This window comes from Monodon monoceros, unplaced genomic scaffold, assembly GCF_005190385.1.
Source record: "Monodon monoceros isolate NGI ecotype Baffin Bay Population unplaced genomic scaffold, NGI_Narwhal_1 Super_Scaffold_12, whole genome shotgun sequence".
NCBI classification, from domain to species: domain Eukaryota; kingdom Metazoa; phylum Chordata; class Mammalia; order Artiodactyla; family Monodontidae; genus Monodon; species Monodon monoceros.
The window spans coordinates 12,540,037-12,556,800 of NW_021703768.1; the positions used below are offsets into that span (position 1 = coordinate 12,540,037).

The following is a 16,764-nucleotide window of genomic DNA, read 5'->3' on the forward strand; positions in this document are numbered from 1 at the left end:
ATGTAAATGGTTTTTCTAGAAAGCTTCCTGCTAATTTTCTAAAAAGAATATATAACACTTAAATCCCTAAATGTATTGAAGTACTTCCAATACCTACAGATGGTATTCTTTCAAAATAACATAAGGCAGGTTGGTATTAAGTGTAGATGCTGGTTTTCCCAACAAGATTTTATATTTATAAAAGGAAGGAGGTATGTCTCATGTCTTATAATTATTTTATCCACTACTGTGACTATCACAGTACTATATATTCATGTAGTATACTGGCTGTAAATATTTACTAGGCTAGATTGGAGGCATAGTCACAAAAGCTCACTGGTTATCAAAAGGTTTGAAAAGATTGAAATGCCTAGGTGCATTATATAAAGTTTAAGTGCTAAAGATATAGGAGGTTTAAGAAAATGTGGAAAAAATATTCCTAAGCAAACAAAGGAAGAGTGAAGGATCTGATGGGTCTTGATTAAGCTTTGGAACTTAGATAAAAAAGATGAGAGAGAAGATTCTTGATAAAGGGGGACTATGTGTGGAAGAATAAAGATGATTAAAGGATGCTCAGAAATCAAACAAAAGATGTATATCTGAAAAAAACCAAGAGAAGGTTCGTGTTGGATTAGAGAAGAGTGCAAGTAAGTTAGGGCCATATTATTGAAGGATGATGAATTTTGACAGTCTGATCCATTGGCTGAACACTGTAGGTGTTGAATACTGGTAGCTGCTGAAATTGTGAACAAAGATATGTAGTCCTTGAGCCCACGGAGTTTTAGTTTAGCAGGACAGATAAGCATTAATCAAATCATACAACTAAGTACTTAAATTGCAAACTGTGGTTAGTCCCAGGAAGCAAAAGCACAGAGTGCTGTGAAATATGTAACAGTGGAACTGGCTTTGGGGGTGTTGGGAGGGGGTGGGAGCAGGGGAAGTTTTCCCTGAGGAAGTGACATTTAGCTGAGCCAGGAGTATCCAGACAGAGGGAGGAGGGCATTGCATGTGAAAAAAAAGGCCATATTCAAGAATCAAGGAGAACAGATCAGGAGGAAAAAGTGACCTCAGGTAAGGCTGAGGAGGTAGGTGGGGTCAGCTTTTCCCAGCCTTGAAGGCCAAGCTAGAGACTGCTTTTTTCTAAGAGTGGCGGAAGGTTTTAAATAGAAAGCAACGTGACTGGGTTTATGTTTTCCTCACTGTTCTGTCGGCATCGTGAGATGGATGAGAGACAGGTGAAAGAGGAGGAGGGATCATTAGAAAGCTCTTTGAGTTTTCCAGGTGAGTTACAATGATAGCTTGGCCTAGGATGCCAGTGAAAGGGAAAGAGTTGAGTAGATCCCACCAATATTTAGGAGACAAAATTGGCATGACTTAGTGATGGAGCAGACTTGAGAGTTGAAGAAAAGAAAGGTGTTAAAGACAAAGAGTTTTCTGTTGCCAAGTTTCATGGACAATCGTGGGACTTCCTGGGAGAGAGTGACCAGAGCTGAACCAGTTCAGTTTTAGACACTTTGAGTTTAAGGAGCCTATGAAACATCTACAAGAACATATCAAGCAGGCAGTTGAGTGCACAGATTTCAAGCCAGAGGACAGACGAGACCAGAGATAAAAACTGATGGGGCATATTACACAGGAGCCTGTGGATGAGCTTGCCAGGGAAGAGGATCTGGGGCAAAGAAATGAGTCTGCCTTGCCCTCCAATAAGCCTGGCTCCATAAATGGCGTATGAAGCTCAATAATTATGTTCTGAATACACGAAAAAATAGATGCATGCATGAAAGTCAGGACACTTGCTAGGAACTGCTGACACAGAAATGAAAGCTTCCCTGCCCTCTATGTAACCTTGGCTTGGGTTGATGCAATGAGATTTAAAACAATGGGGAAGATTTGTGAGAAATCAACAAAGGAACAACATTTTATCTTGCAATAGAAGGGACAATTGAAATAAAGACTTGCCAGGAAGGGCTCCGTTATTTAAATTAAGTCATCCTAATTATAGTATATTACAGTGTTGGTCACCTGAAATTATTTTTACTATTAATAATAATACCTTACATGATATTCTACAAACCACTTGCGTACTAATTATCACAGTTCATAGTAAACTTAAAATAGCTCTTAACTACTGTGGTTTTGTGCTCTGCATTTATATCCTACTTCAAGGAATTTTAAAGTTTTACCCTTAGTTGTATTCAAATTTTAACAGGACTTAAAATTTTAAATCATGGATGTTTTCTCAAATCTTATAAGAGACAACACTGTACATTTGTACTTCAAATATATTAAAATAGTTTGTGTTTAAAAGCCACAGATCAGAAAAACCATTATCATCAAGAGTAGTGTGCTGAGAATTATATATACTATATATGTGTGTGTATATATATACTGGGTACACATAGCTGGAGAGGCAGATGCGGAAGAAGCAGCTGGCAGCACCGTGAAAGGGTGAGGCTTCAGAGTCCTTCCTGTCCTCTGCTCTTCGCTGTTTTATCTATTAGGGCTACCTGTCGTGTTTTACTGGAAAACAAGACTCCTCTTAATTATTATGACAACACAATAATCAGACAAGAAGTTTGAAAACTACTGCCCTGAATCAGGGTTCTTCTGAAGTTCTGCTACAATAGGTCAGAGGTGAGACCTACCTATCTCTATCCTTTAAAACAGCCACAGATAATTTCTCACCAAAAGCTGAAAAAACCATAAACTTAAGGGATGATCTCTAACATCTCCTATACAACTTTTGTGTTCAATTTCATGTACAGAATAAGAGAAGCATTAATGTTCCACAGGATGGAAGATTAGACAGAAGCAGAAGCAGCAAGGGCTCCAGTCATAGAAGTCTCTGTTTAACATCTTGTTTCAGGCACAGAAGCCATCAGAGGATGGCTGACAACATTTTCCTCTTGGATTTCCAGCACTGCAGCCACAAGAAGGAAACGTCCAAGAGATACTTGGCTTAAACTACTCTGAGGTTGGCCAACCCACTTAAAAAAGAACACAAATGAGATCAAAACCTCAGTGTCCTCCTGTGACATCCTAGAACCGGCCTGGGGACCAACTGAGACAAAGCTTTCCACCACAATGAAAACACTAAAATCACTGTAAATTAACCCAAGGAGGCACAGACTGAAGGTCTCATTCACTGATAATCACGCTCTGGGAAAAAAAATGCTGCCAAAGGAGAGAGAGCACAGTCTTGCAAAAACCCTCAAACCCTGGACAAAGTGACTTTTGGCTCAATCCAGTAGAGAGACAGCAAAGAGCACAGAATATAAATACACACACACACACACACACACACACACACACACACACACACAGTAAACCAGAAACTCTGATATAAAAATTTCCACCACACTAACCAGCAACTAAGGCATCCTTAGGCCATCGGCTGAACCAGTCAATAGTGCATCCTGAAATAAGGGCAGGAAACTTCAAAGCGCGATTTCGAAATCTCTCCCCCACTGGCGAAAAGCAGAGCACAATGTGAAGGTTCTGTCGGACCCGGCTCACGAAGTAATCATACAGGTTCTCATTCGTAGGAGGGCGCCTGGGGCACTCTATTTTCATGACTGATATGAGATCACTATTAATTTCATCAATTTCTTCGCAGGCAAATAGGTTGGAGACCTTTGAGAAAAGTGCAGACGTTCAAATTCAATACAGGCATATGAAAAGAGATCAAAATATACAGCTCAATATGTATAATCTCTTTCCTTCATTTGTGTCCTTAAACTCACCTTTCATGTATAGAATAAGAGAAGCATTAATGTTCCATAGGATGGAAGATTAGACAGAATTTTAAACCGTGTTTTAAAATACACAAATGATTCTATTACTAACTGGAAAGTCATAGCCTTTTAAGGGGGTAAATGGACATATCAAAAATCCAACCAGCTTTCCTTGCAACCTTCTTCTTCCGTTTTTCCATTTCTCACTTGGAGCTTTCAGTAACGTTTTCAATGCATAGCTCCACGTTTTGATTGGGATTTTTATTCTTCGAAAACCCAACAGAAAAACCCATTCTTCCTGCTGACCACCTAATCCCAATAATAGCACTTATTCAGTACTTTAACGGAAGGAAATACACAGAGCTCTAACACTGGAGGGAATCTGAAGAGGCAAAACACATCAAGAATAAATGAGCTCCTACCTCACCCGATGATAAAACATTATTCATATATTCCAAAAACGACTCATCTTTAATCTCATTGTCCGTGAAAATAAAAGTGATTCCTTTGCCTTGCTGACCAGCTGTTCTATACAAAATCTTCAGGTCTTCCATCAGATTTGATGTGTTGTAGGACCTAAAGAAATATTGTCATCGTGTCATCAGCTAAAATATGTTAATGGGAAGGAAAGACCCTTATAACAATGCTTTATGCCATTTGGTTAACAAAAAATGCTGATATTGTGCCATCAGACAGGTATTTTATTGTATGTAAATATTACTTGTTCATTATATTTACTTGCAGAAATTAAAATAATTTTTAAGACTCCACATTTTATAAAACATTATATTTTTACACACAAAAAACATCTAGAGTGAAAAATCAACCTGAAGCAAAAGTATAATTTTTAACCACACCATAATGCCATCAGAATGTATATACATGTTTCATTTTGAAAATATTTGTTGGTAAAGGTAAGGGAGGGCTTCCCTGGTGGCACAGTGGTTGAGAGTCCGCCTGCCGATGCAGGGGACACGGGTTCGTGCCCCGGTCCGGGAAGATCCCACATGCCGCGGAGCAGCTGGGCCCGTGAGCCATGGCCGCTGAGCCTGCGCGTCTGGAGCCTGTGCTCCGCAGCGGGAGAGGCCACAACAGTGAGAGGCCCGCGTACCGCAAAAAAAAAAAAAAAAAAAAAGGTAAGGGAAATGTCAAATTCTAATATTTACTAAGCACCCATCTGCAATTGATATTTTAGAAGATACCTCATAAATTGAACTAATCTAAAGTAAAGCATTTCAAGCCTTCATTATATGGGGTGAGGGCAATGCCCCACTGTAAACTGCACCCTCCTCATTCCCAACACAACTATTTTCATTGCATCTTTGGACGTCACATGAAAGAGTTTTCTGAGCAATCAGTGCACTATAGTAGAATCGTTGGAAACATTAAATATCCCACTCTAAATCTCTCACATCCAAAGCAATCACTTAGTGGAAGTCAACTTGCAATCATGAAATGTTAGACAATATAGAGTAGCCCATTACTGCCAAAAGTAAAACTTAAAATATTCCAGTCCTGGAGACTCAGACTCACTAAATTATTATTTGAATTTTGTGTCATTAAATAAACTCAGAGTTCAGAGCACAAGAGCAAATGGCCTTCTGATTTTTAAAAAGCTACCAAATATTTAACTTCTATACTCTGCTTTTTTAACGTTTAAAACCTAAACCCTAGAACCAGAAATACCACTACCATGCATCAATATTTCAAGAAGACTGCTAGAAAAGTGAGATCTGAGATACCAGAAAAAATGTTCAAAGACACAGTCCCGTGAAAGAGAGAGAGAAAGAGAGAAAGAATAAAGAGAGAAAGGGAGGGAAGGAGGAAGGAAGGAAGGAAGGAAGGAAGGAAGGAAGGAAGGAAGGAAGGAAGGAAGGAAGAGGGGTGGGGAGGGAGAGAGAGGACAAAGGAAAATAGCTCTCCCCAGCTTCTTGTGATATGGGGAAAACTTTCAGTCCAGTCCCCTGGATCTCAAGGACCCCCCTGCCTCAAATAATATGACCTGAGTCATCTAACAAATGGCTGTGCTTCCCAAAGGAGAGGCCCTTGCTTCCTGAGCCTTGGTCATGTGGCTATGCAAAGGCTAAGGCAGTAGGATCGTCTCTGGAAGGTTATGAGAATCCAGAGAAGGCCTGACCCTCCTTTTCATCAGTACTGGAGCAGTCCCAATATGACCTGCAGAGGAACCAATTTATCACTAAGAGAGGACTCGTGAGGTATTTTTTCTGAGGTAGCATGGTGTAGTTAAAGTCATGGCAGACCAGAAACCAGAAATCTTGTGGTTAATTCCCAGGTTTATCTGGGACTTCAGGCAAATCATAGCCTCTCTGAACCTCAGCTGTGATATGTCCTGCTAACCCACAAAGCCACAAAGTTCTTTTGAAGATCAAATTAGCCTGCGCATGTAAAAGCGCTTTGAAAACGATAAGGTTTTATACAAAATGTTAGGAACAAAAATCTCAGAGTTCAATCCCCTTCCTGTACAGGTTATCTTTTATCTAACATTGCTTCTATCCACAAACTAGAAGAATTATACACAAGGCAACTAAGATTATTTCTCTCTGTTTCAGTACTTGAAAGACACAGTAACGTTTTAGATTGATTCTCCAAGCAGAATCCAGTAATTTAGACCAAATAAAAGGTGTAACAACAACAACTTGAGTATTCGGATCTCCAAACCCAATGTTTAATCATTTCCAACCTTTGTCCCAGCAGGTGGCTATGGCCCTCCATCAGTGAGATAGATCAGTTGCATGTTTTACCTACAGCTCCAAGCCAACGCTCCGTCAATGCCCGACAGGCAAGACTCTCACACCTAGAAATTAACTTCTAATAATATTCAGCCCAAATAAACTTCCCAAACTGGCCTCTTGCTTCTCGCCTTATCTCGGTTGATCCTGAAGTTCTGTTTAGCCTCTCTACATGTTCCTTTTCCACTTCCTAATTCTCCCCGCACTGCACACACATGTCCGAGGACAACTCTTCTGGGATTCCCTACCCTGATGAGTAGCAGCGCCAACTATCCAGTTTACCAAGCCAGAACCAGGATGTACCAAGTCCAAAAGCTCCAGCTTCCTAAGGATATCTTGAATCTTCCCTCTTTTCTCCTCTTTCACTTCCACTCCTCGGGACACCACCATCTGTTACTGAGATCCCTGAGACAGGCTTATAACCCTTCCAGCTTAGCTCCTTCTTCCACCTTCTCCACATGCAGATGTGACATGCCTCCCCAAGGGGTGACACATTAATGGTTTCCCACTGCTCTAGGATGAAGTCCAAATTCCTTATGATACCTTCAAAGACCTCCATTTCTCTTCCTTTCCCACTTCCCACCTTATGCTATATACCAGCCATATTTAACTGCTTCCAGGCCCTCAAATGTAACTTCACATGTGCTGATCCTTTTGCCTGGAACATTCTTTACTGTTTCTCTTCTCTGAGATAATTCTTACTCATATTCATGTCTCAGCTGAAACATCTCTTTCTCCAGGAAGCCTTTTCTGACCATCCCTTAGACAAGATTAGGAGTCCTTCCCTCATGTTTCAACAGACTCTGGTCTGGTCTGCATTTATTTCCTTATCAGAGGGAGCACCTAACGTATCACATCTTATTGAATGAGTTGCTCAACTGTCCCCATTGAATTGCTGTAAATTCCATGATGACACAGGCCAGGTTTATCTTGCTTACCGTGTACCTCAGCACTGAGCCAATGCCTGACACACAGTTGGTGTTCAATGAATATTTTTAAATGTATGAATGAGTAAATCAGCATAAACTTTTCGTCTGTTTTTCCAGTTTAATAACATTCTTGAAACCTGAATTAACATTTAGTAGGGACAAATTTCTTTTGAAATGCACTAAAAGGAATATACACAATACTCATATCAAGTATAACATGAAAACAGAGAGGCATCTGTTCACTGAAATGAGAGGCTAAAGTGTTTCAAAAGTAAATCATTCATGTGAAATGTTCATGGTCTATGACAGAGGTTGAAAAGGGAGGATAATAAGTCAATATTCAAGAAGAAAAACGATTGTGATTCCCTTATGTATAAGAAAAACGCATTCTTAACCCCAAGTGGCTTCTGAGAACCATTTATCAAAATCCATTTCAGGTTAATTAAAGCGAAAGCGTGTTACCTTGTCAGAGTGATCCGGAAGGAAGTGTAGCCAGCAATGAATGAAGCCAACCTGGTCAGGCTCTGCTTTCCCGATCCACCCACCCCGACCAAGAGGGCATTTCCCCGGGGAGTACGAATGATACGTGAGATCTAGAATATGAAACAGAAAAAGCATGTATCATTTAATGTGCAAATATTCCACTTTTTTCCTATTTATTCAACACAGGCATACCTCGGAGATATTGCAGGTTCAGTTCCATACCACCATAATAAAACAAATATTGCAATAAAGCAAGTTTTTGGTTTCCCAGTACACATAAAGTTATGTTTACACTATCTATTAATTTTGCAATAGCATTATGTCTAAAAAAACAATGTACATACCTTAATTGAAAAATACTTTATTGCTAAAAAATGCTACCCATCATCTGAGCCTTCAGTGAGTGATAATCTTTTTGCTGATAGAGGGTTTGAAGTATTGTGAGAATTACCAAAACATGACACAGCAAAACGAAGCGAGCAAAAGTTGGAAAAATGGACTTGCTTGACACAGGGTAGCCACAAATCTTCAATTTGTAAAAAATTGCATATTTGCTAAGTGCATTAAAGCAAAGGGCAAGAAAATACGGTATGCCTGTATAAGCATTTTGGAAGCTGTACATGTCTTAGGATCAGAATAGAAAGATATACTGGTTGGACTAATGAAGGCATTTCTGAAATATAACAGTGTTTAAGAAGTATTGGACAGGGTGGGGAGCGGGGCGTGTGCCTTTAGGAAACTAGGATAGGAGGAGACCAGTAGAGAAAAGTCATCAGACAGCCCAGACTGTGGCTTGCTCTGGGTTTTCAAGGAGAGAAATAAAGGGGACTTTGAGGTTTCCTTTTAGTTTGCCAATCTACTTCAGTAGGATAGGAAAAAGAAGAGAAATTTCAAAACAATGTGTATCCTTGGAATACAGAACACAAGGTTAATTAGAGTATCCTCCACATTTGAAAACTAACATAGTTTAAATAGAAGGCAAGAAAATTTCCAAAATATGGCATAGATGATGGAATTTAAAAAGAAGAAAATAAGCATAAACACTCTTCTTATTATTTGGCAAAGACAGTGATACCTAAGGTATCTACTAAGTGATTACGGGTAGACCACAAGTCCACTCTATGCCAGTCAGTAGCCCCAGACCATTCCAGGTCATATTTGTGGTAAAAGTCCATGATTCTTTGGCTTTATTTGTATTTGATAAACTACTTTCACCATCAGGTCTCCAACCCCACCTAAAGGGGATTCGCCGTAGAATTCTCTTGGATGCACTTTTCACCTTATGTGATGACTGTCTTTCCCTCCTAACTGCAGTTTGAGCCTGCAGTTTTGCTGTAATGCCAGCTTTTCTCTAAACTAATGATAGAAAGCTATCTGGGGGCTGAGAAAGGATCACTTCTCTGGTGCTGGCAGAAGCCTTCTGGCACAACCTCGGCTCTGCATTCTAACAAGATTTTGTTAAACATCCTTTTTCAGGATTCCCTCCACTGGCAGGGGCTATACCCTATTCCTATTGGGACTACCACTGCTTTTGGATTATATCCCCCAATTTAGTGTGAGCCCTTGGAAATGGAGACCATTTTTTTGTTGTGGACCTAAGAACCTGGTCCACCAATCCCGGTAAGATTAGTAAGTGATATGCTCTGCTCTTCCAGCCTCCTACTCAGCCTCTCCATGTGATGCTCTCCTAAGTTGCTATAGGCAGGGGAGGAGTGGTACTGGCAAGAATTCTTAGGATTTTGCCAGTGTCTATTCCTACTCTTTCCCTGGTGTTACTTCAAGAGGCATAGATAGATAAGACAGGTAAGAAGCTACTGCAGGCCATCCTAGAATCGTCTGTGTTGTTTCTTGGTTAACTTTTTCAAAATATATAACTTTTTTCATAAACCATTTCCTTTAGTTGATGCTGGTGAATATATTAGGGTTTTAAATAATTGTTGTTAATCAAGTATAAGAAACTTTCATCCCAACACCTTTTCCTGCAACTGGGCTTAGGTGTTAAACTAAAGTTTTCCATTCCCAGTTTCTAGCACATGAGAAGCCCTTAAAACATATTTGACAAATGATCATATATAAACAAATAGAAGACTTTAAAAGCAGACTCAAAAAACTCATAATCTAGTTAAAAACAGAAATTATAAGAGAAAACACAGTCAAGTGAGAACTTCAAATGGGACTATCCTGTCCTATTATCTATAGATTGTAACATACGGATACTCATTTTTTAATTTCTTTAGCAAATATTTTAAAACTTAATAATGCCCATCCTGCCTTACAGGTGCTCACATCCTGAGAGACCTATCAATAGAAACATGCAATAATGCCCCATGGTGAATGCTGGGGTGGATAAGAATGATGGCAACTGGAAAGAATGCAAAGGAAACAACACTGCTTGTGAAGGCGAGTCTTAGGTGTGGAGCTGGAATTTGATCTAGATCTTGAACGATAACTAGAAGTTTATGATGCCAAGAAAATGGCACACTGGGAGGAAGTGAGCTAAATTTTAAGAAGAGGGAATGGGATGCACAAAGTCTCAGAATCAGCAAAAGGACTGAGGTGTCCTCATAGGGATGGGAACTTCAGTACCAGGTACGGAAATATCAGGAAATAAGGTGCAAAGCATTGTTTAGGGCCATATTGGGGACTTGGTTAAATTCTAAACCTATTTATCAAGCATCACAAGTGTGCCTGTCTCAGCAATACTCCATCCTGTGAATATGAAGGGGAATAAAGTGGGTGCCTGCCCTCACAGAGGTTACAGTCTGGCAGAAAAGACAAATACAAACAGATAAATTCTATACAACACAACACGTGCTGGGAAGCAGCACTGATGAGGTGCTCTGGAATCAGGATGTGTTTAAGCACAAGCAGTTGATTTTTCTGGATTACACCCTAAGCAGAGCACCACGCACAAGGGGTAGAGTGGTAGGCAAGGACTAGATCATGAAAAACAATACACACCATGATTTGAACTTTAACCAAAGAGGCAAAAGAGATATCGCAGAGATATTCTTGGTTTTAAAAGAAAATTGTTATTTTGATTAAGAAAGGAACTAAGAAACACACTTGGTTTCAGATCACATCCTGTTTTGCTGCAGTTTTCATCTTCAATCCTGTCTCTTGGCTTCTATCATGTCTTATAACTAGGTCACATATTTCAAGGCTCACACCCACATGACAGAGTTTGGATGTAACTGTACACAGAAAGCAAGAGTATAGAAGAGAGCGTTGGCCTAGAAAACAGTGAGGAATGTAGCATTTTGGCTCAGAAACTCCAGTCGTGGATTCTTTGGCCCATCCCAGAGCAGGCACACTAGAGGCTGAGAGTGAGGGAAAACACAGTCAAGGACCTGTACTGAGGCACACATGCCTTTAATGTCATACCCAAAGTGAAGAAATGCATCATCTGGGCTGCAAAACCCAGAAAAAAACATTTCTAACGAACATCCTCAAGCACAAGACTAACATAAATAACCTCATTTCAATTTAAGCTGTTATGGAATCCCAAGCCAATCAGATTTTTGTCTCCATAGACACTTAGTCATGAAGTTGCCTTTGATATTATTTATCTAGAAAATGTTATTCTTTTGTCTTCTTCCTTTTAATCATTAAATATGCTAGTATCTCCATTCTTCCTTTTGACTTTTAGTCAACTATAAATTAGGAGCTAATTTCAAAATGTTATTTATATTTGGCTTTGGAAGAACATTTGCGCTCATAATTCAGTAGATATCTCAGATTCTGAGAATTCAGTTTCCAAGCTAAGTGTCCTCGTGCTGGGGACATCCAACCTCAGAACACACTCTCTGTTTTCCTCCTTCTCCCTGACTTAGTCCGGCCTCCTCAATTTTCAGAGGGAGAGTTGACTAAGTAACCTCTAAAGCCCTCTCCAGTTCTAAGATTTTGTAATTATTAGAGGTGACAACTTGTGAGTATGAGGTTGTTCCTCATGGTTAAGCCTAAGTAATGGGAGACAGCCTCAAATTGTCTTCGTTCTAATTAAAAGGATGCAGTCTGAAAAAATAATTGACATCAATAAAGTGAGAATATCAACGACGAATTTTAAATGGCATTATCTCCCACCATCAATAAATTAGATCATGTAAGTTATCAAGTAAATAATATATTTTACTTATAACCTTTGAGGGTCAATCATTACTGTGATTGGAAATTGTAATGACTCATATGACAGAGTAGAAAGGCAACTGTACTTTCCTGGTGGATTTCATTGTAACAGAATTTTCATCCCAACTCAAAATCAACTGTTTATGCACTATTTTTAATTATTATTTCTAATTGTGGTAAAATACACACAACATAAAGTTTACCATCTTAACCATTTTTAAGAGTATAGTCCAGTGGCATTAAGTACATCCATACTGCTGTGCAGCCATCACCACCATCCATCTCCAGGACTCTTCATCTTGCAAAAATAAAACTGTACCATTAAACATTCCTCATTCACCTCCCCTCAGCCCCCAGCAACCACCATTCTTTCTGTCTTTATGAATTGACTACTCTAGGGACCTCATATAAGTGGAATCATACAGTATTTGTGGTTTTGTGACTGGTTTATTTCACTTAGCATAATGTCCTCAAAACTAATGTACTATTTTTTATAGTTATCCTTTGCATTATGCAAAATATAAGCAGACTTTGTGCCTGTGCTTTGAACTCAGATGTCAACCACATTCATTCTATGTAGTGAAAACACTGAGCTGGAAGCAGTATAGCAACAGTGAATAAAATTATCATATCACACATTTGAAGTACACCTGCTCTGATTTTAAACCTATAGGTGTGACATGTTGCATTCAGTTCAGAAATTAAATTGGAATATAGCATTGGGTTTATTTTTAAACTGAATTTTCTCCTAGGAGAAGAAAATGAAAGAGGGGGGAAAAAATTCTGGTGTAAAGGCAAGTGTCTGTCATTTTGCGGGGTGCTACCAGGCATGGCCACTGACCTTGACTAAGTGGACCATCGCATCTGCAAAGAACACCAAATCCATACCAGCGCCACGGATGCTCTCGTTATAGAGCTGCAGGAACATATTCAAACGATCCTTCAGCTGATCAAAAGATTCAACTGGCTCATAAATTTTGGGCATCTCAGTATCAGCCTCCTCAGATGTTTCACCTGGAATTGGGGAAGAAAAGTCAATTAAGTTTCTTCAAATCACTGGACTTTTCCACTTCCTTCAACCTAAATTAATACACTCATAGCTCTACAATTTAGCACTGAATAATACTGATTTTTATCCAAATGTCAGAGTATGTATTTTTAGACAAGAAAGGAAAGCACACAGTAGTAAAAGCATTAGGATGTTTGTGATCATATGCAGTCTTAATTCTTAAATGTATAGAAAAGGTCAACTTCAAATAATTTCATATACATTGAATTTAATTTGAATCCATAATAGACCATTGGCATTTCAAGGATCTTCCCAGAGATATTCACTAATGAAGATTGAAAAAGTAGGGATTTAATGTCAAAATCAGCAAGAGAAATCAAAAATTAAATTATTTTTAATAAGAATAAAAAGAAAAAGGTCACTGCATTTGCTTAGGAAAATTTTATGAGTCAGAAATTTTAAGTTAGTGGTGAGAATAGAAGTGAATTTGGGGGAATGGAAGTGAAGGGTAGAGAGAAAATAGAAACAATGATTCCCTAAATAAATAAACATTGAGTTATCTCACCGGGAAAAGTATTAAAATCACTAAACTTTTTTAAAATTAGAAACACATAACATACCAGTTTAGTACTTTTCCAACTTTGACTATAAAGCATAATGCCAAAGAAAAAGCTAAATTGGGCATAGGTAAATTCACTATCAGTTAACATTAGTTGAATATACTGATACAGTAACAACCTAGAAATTCACTGGGTACTAGAAGAGTGAGTGGATCTTCCCAATCTAATAGTACATAATTACTTTCAATTGACCCTGTCCTAATATAAAGTATTTTAACTTTTTATGACAAAGCAAGGAAATTGATTTAACATAATTATTAGGATTGGTCCATTTGCAAAGCTCCCACTAACTGAATTTCAATAGTCACTTCCTTATTTCATAAATGTTCATTTCAAGCTTTGACAAAGTGCTTTGAAGTCACTGAAAGGTTCTGTGCTTCCCTCTAGACTCATTCACCCCGCCCCCAACCAAACTCCCCACCTCCAGCCCCCGCCCCACAATGCTGCAGTTGCGCTTTGCTCCTTGAAAACCTTAATCTAGTTACTTATCCTTCTGAATTAGAGGAAATAAAATACATAAATTCTAATTACCTTGTAAATGCTCTTACCTTTACATGATTTTTGGATGTGTGTGGCCTGATTGAAAATAAACTGTATCAGCTTCTTTTTGTGGAAGGATCAGTCCAACTGCATAGCCAGCAATAAACCTCCCTTTGCAATTGTCACTCAGAAACTTAACAGATCACATACATCCTTATCTAATCTAGTAAGGGGCTGCCTGGTCATTTTCAATCATTTAGAAGATATAAATAGCATGTGTTTAAACATGCCTCTTTGAATATGAAAATTAACTTAAAATTCCTCCTCAGTATTAGAAGAGGTTTCTAAATGAAAGAAAAATATTCTACTTAAGCTCAGTTATTTCTGAAGGAAAAAAATAATTGGAGCCCTACCTCTTTTCATAAGTAATATATCTCAATTTTTTATGGAACCATAACCACAAAATCTTCCCTCAACATCACCCACCTCTTTCTAATTGTATTCAACAGCGCTCTCAGAGGATGTGAGGTTTTTCTTTTTATTTTCAGCATCTGGAATACTCGAGTAATAATTATCATAGTTTTGCTATGTTTCATCTGGCAGTGAGTAGAAGCCACGGACTGCCCAAGCCATCCACAGATAACATTTCACTTATTCCCCACAGTGCCCCATGACTCATATATTAATATTTCCATTTTTAAAAATGAGGAGAATGAGGTTCGAGAAAGTTCAGAGACTTGCCCAGGTAATGTGTGGGAGATCCCTTCCTTAAATCTACCTCTATGTGACAGCTGTAAGCCTTTAGCACTGTCTTCTGCCATAGTATGCCTCCCAAATCTACCTTAATATCCAAGACTGATATGCATTAAAATGATTAATTTTTGAACTCCATGAGTACGCATTTATCTACTCATTCTGTATTTACTGAGCACCTAATATGTCCCAGGCTTGTCTCAGTAAAGTTTACTAAACAGAAATTCAGCATCCCTGAACTGAACTTCTTTCTTCAGATATCCCTTTGGGGAATTTCAAATTCTGCTTCAATAGTTTACCTGTAGCTTCAGGTGCATCCCTCAAGAAATCCACAAAATAAGTGTCAATTCCGCAATTCACCAAGAGTTTTTTCTCTTCACCAAACTCCTCCTCCACCAAGTTTACTAAAGTCATATCAAACCAGGTCACATCATCAGACACTGTGAAACGATCGGCTATAACACGTTTACACTCATGCTTCCACAGCCTTAACAGTTCCTGTCAAAAGCATCATTAAAATGTGTTATTAATTCCCATTAAGCCAGAGTTGGGAATTCAAGTGGACGATATCACAGAGCAGCATCCTTCCTGATTTAAGATACTACATTTTAAAAAGTTAAGATTAACACTACTGGTTTCCTTTTAACGTGAACAACAGCTTTGGGAGCACATTAGAAACAAAATCCTAGACTAATGGTTTTCATTTGGTGTGTTATCACCAAAAAAGGACATTTTGGGGTTGTTAAAATGATGTGGGAGACGTTACTGCCATTTGTACAGGGGATACAAGGATATAAAACATGTTTTGCACAGTCTTAGTATACAACAAATTGTTTATGAATATAACTGTCCTATTAAAAAATAAATAAAATAAGTTAAAATGTACTTAACTTCATTTCAAATTGGTCTCATTCAAGTATAGTAAATAGACAGTAGTGTATATTCCTTTTCAACCTTTAAATTAAAACAAAAACATTCCTAGACAAAATACTAAATCACTCTGAACAACCAACAAAGTAATACTCTACATAAAAGTCTTATGTTTGTGATCAATTACTCTGTTTGGATAAGACACCTACATTCATGTGGCCAGAGCATAATATAAAAAGTTGCATATAAACAACTCTCATGTATGCAACTGAGATAAGTACAAAGATATATTTACTTAACACAGCGTGAAGGAAATTTATGGCAAAAATCTGGATTATCTGCATAAAGCAATCACCTAGTCTAGATAATCCAGGACCCAAAATTAACTGGAAGTTGAGAGAATTAATTGCTCAATATACCTGTTCCTATAGCAAGCATAACAAATGCTTGTCTAAGCTAATTATTTAATACGAAACACTGGTGGAAATTTCTTACCTTGGTAACGTTTTGCAAGTTAGAAGGTTTTTAAGCCATTATATTACTAATGATCAAATGTTCTTTGGTTACCAGAAAATAAAATTTTAGTAAAATATATTTAATGATTCACTTACGACAAAAGTTCATGACAAACCAATTGCCAGACCAGTTTATGCTGATTTAAAATAAGCACCAGGGCTTCCCTGGTGGCGCAGTGGTTGAGAGTCCGCCTGCCGATGCAGGGGACATGGGTTCGTGCCCCGGTCCGGGAAGATCCCACATACCGCGGAGCGGCTGGGCCCGTGAGCCATGGCCGCTGAGCCTGCGCGTCCGGAGCCTGTGCTCCACAACGGGAGAGGCCACAACAGTGAGAGGCCCGCGTACCGCAAAAAAAAAAAAGAAAAGAAAATAAGCACCAAAAAACGGGTAGTCAAAAAGTAATTTGCGAAGACTGCATTCCACAACACTATTAATTTATCAATAACTCTGAGGGAAAAAAATCAAGTTAACATGTTCACTGCTGTTAAAATGACTCCCAATTCTCTGTAACAAGGA

The 16,764-nt window shown here is 38.6% G+C and overlaps 1 protein-coding gene across 1 annotated transcript in view; it reads right to left on the reverse strand.

Moving 5' to 3' along the window:
• The window catches only part of DNAH5 (dynein axonemal heavy chain 5), a 202,723-nt gene that overhangs the window by 72,376 nt on the left and 113,583 nt on the right, over positions 1-16,764 (reverse strand). Inside the window, exons 50-54 of the mRNA XM_029217285.1 lie at positions 15,162-15,360; positions 12,842-13,014; positions 7,855-7,985; positions 4,136-4,289; positions 3,345-3,612 (exon numbers count right to left, since the gene is read on the reverse strand). Coding sequence (XP_029073118.1) covers positions 3,345-3,612; positions 4,136-4,289; positions 7,855-7,985; positions 12,842-13,014; positions 15,162-15,360 — 925 coding nt within the window. The remainder of the gene's footprint in view (positions 1-3,344; positions 3,613-4,135; positions 4,290-7,854; positions 7,986-12,841; positions 13,015-15,161; positions 15,361-16,764) is intronic.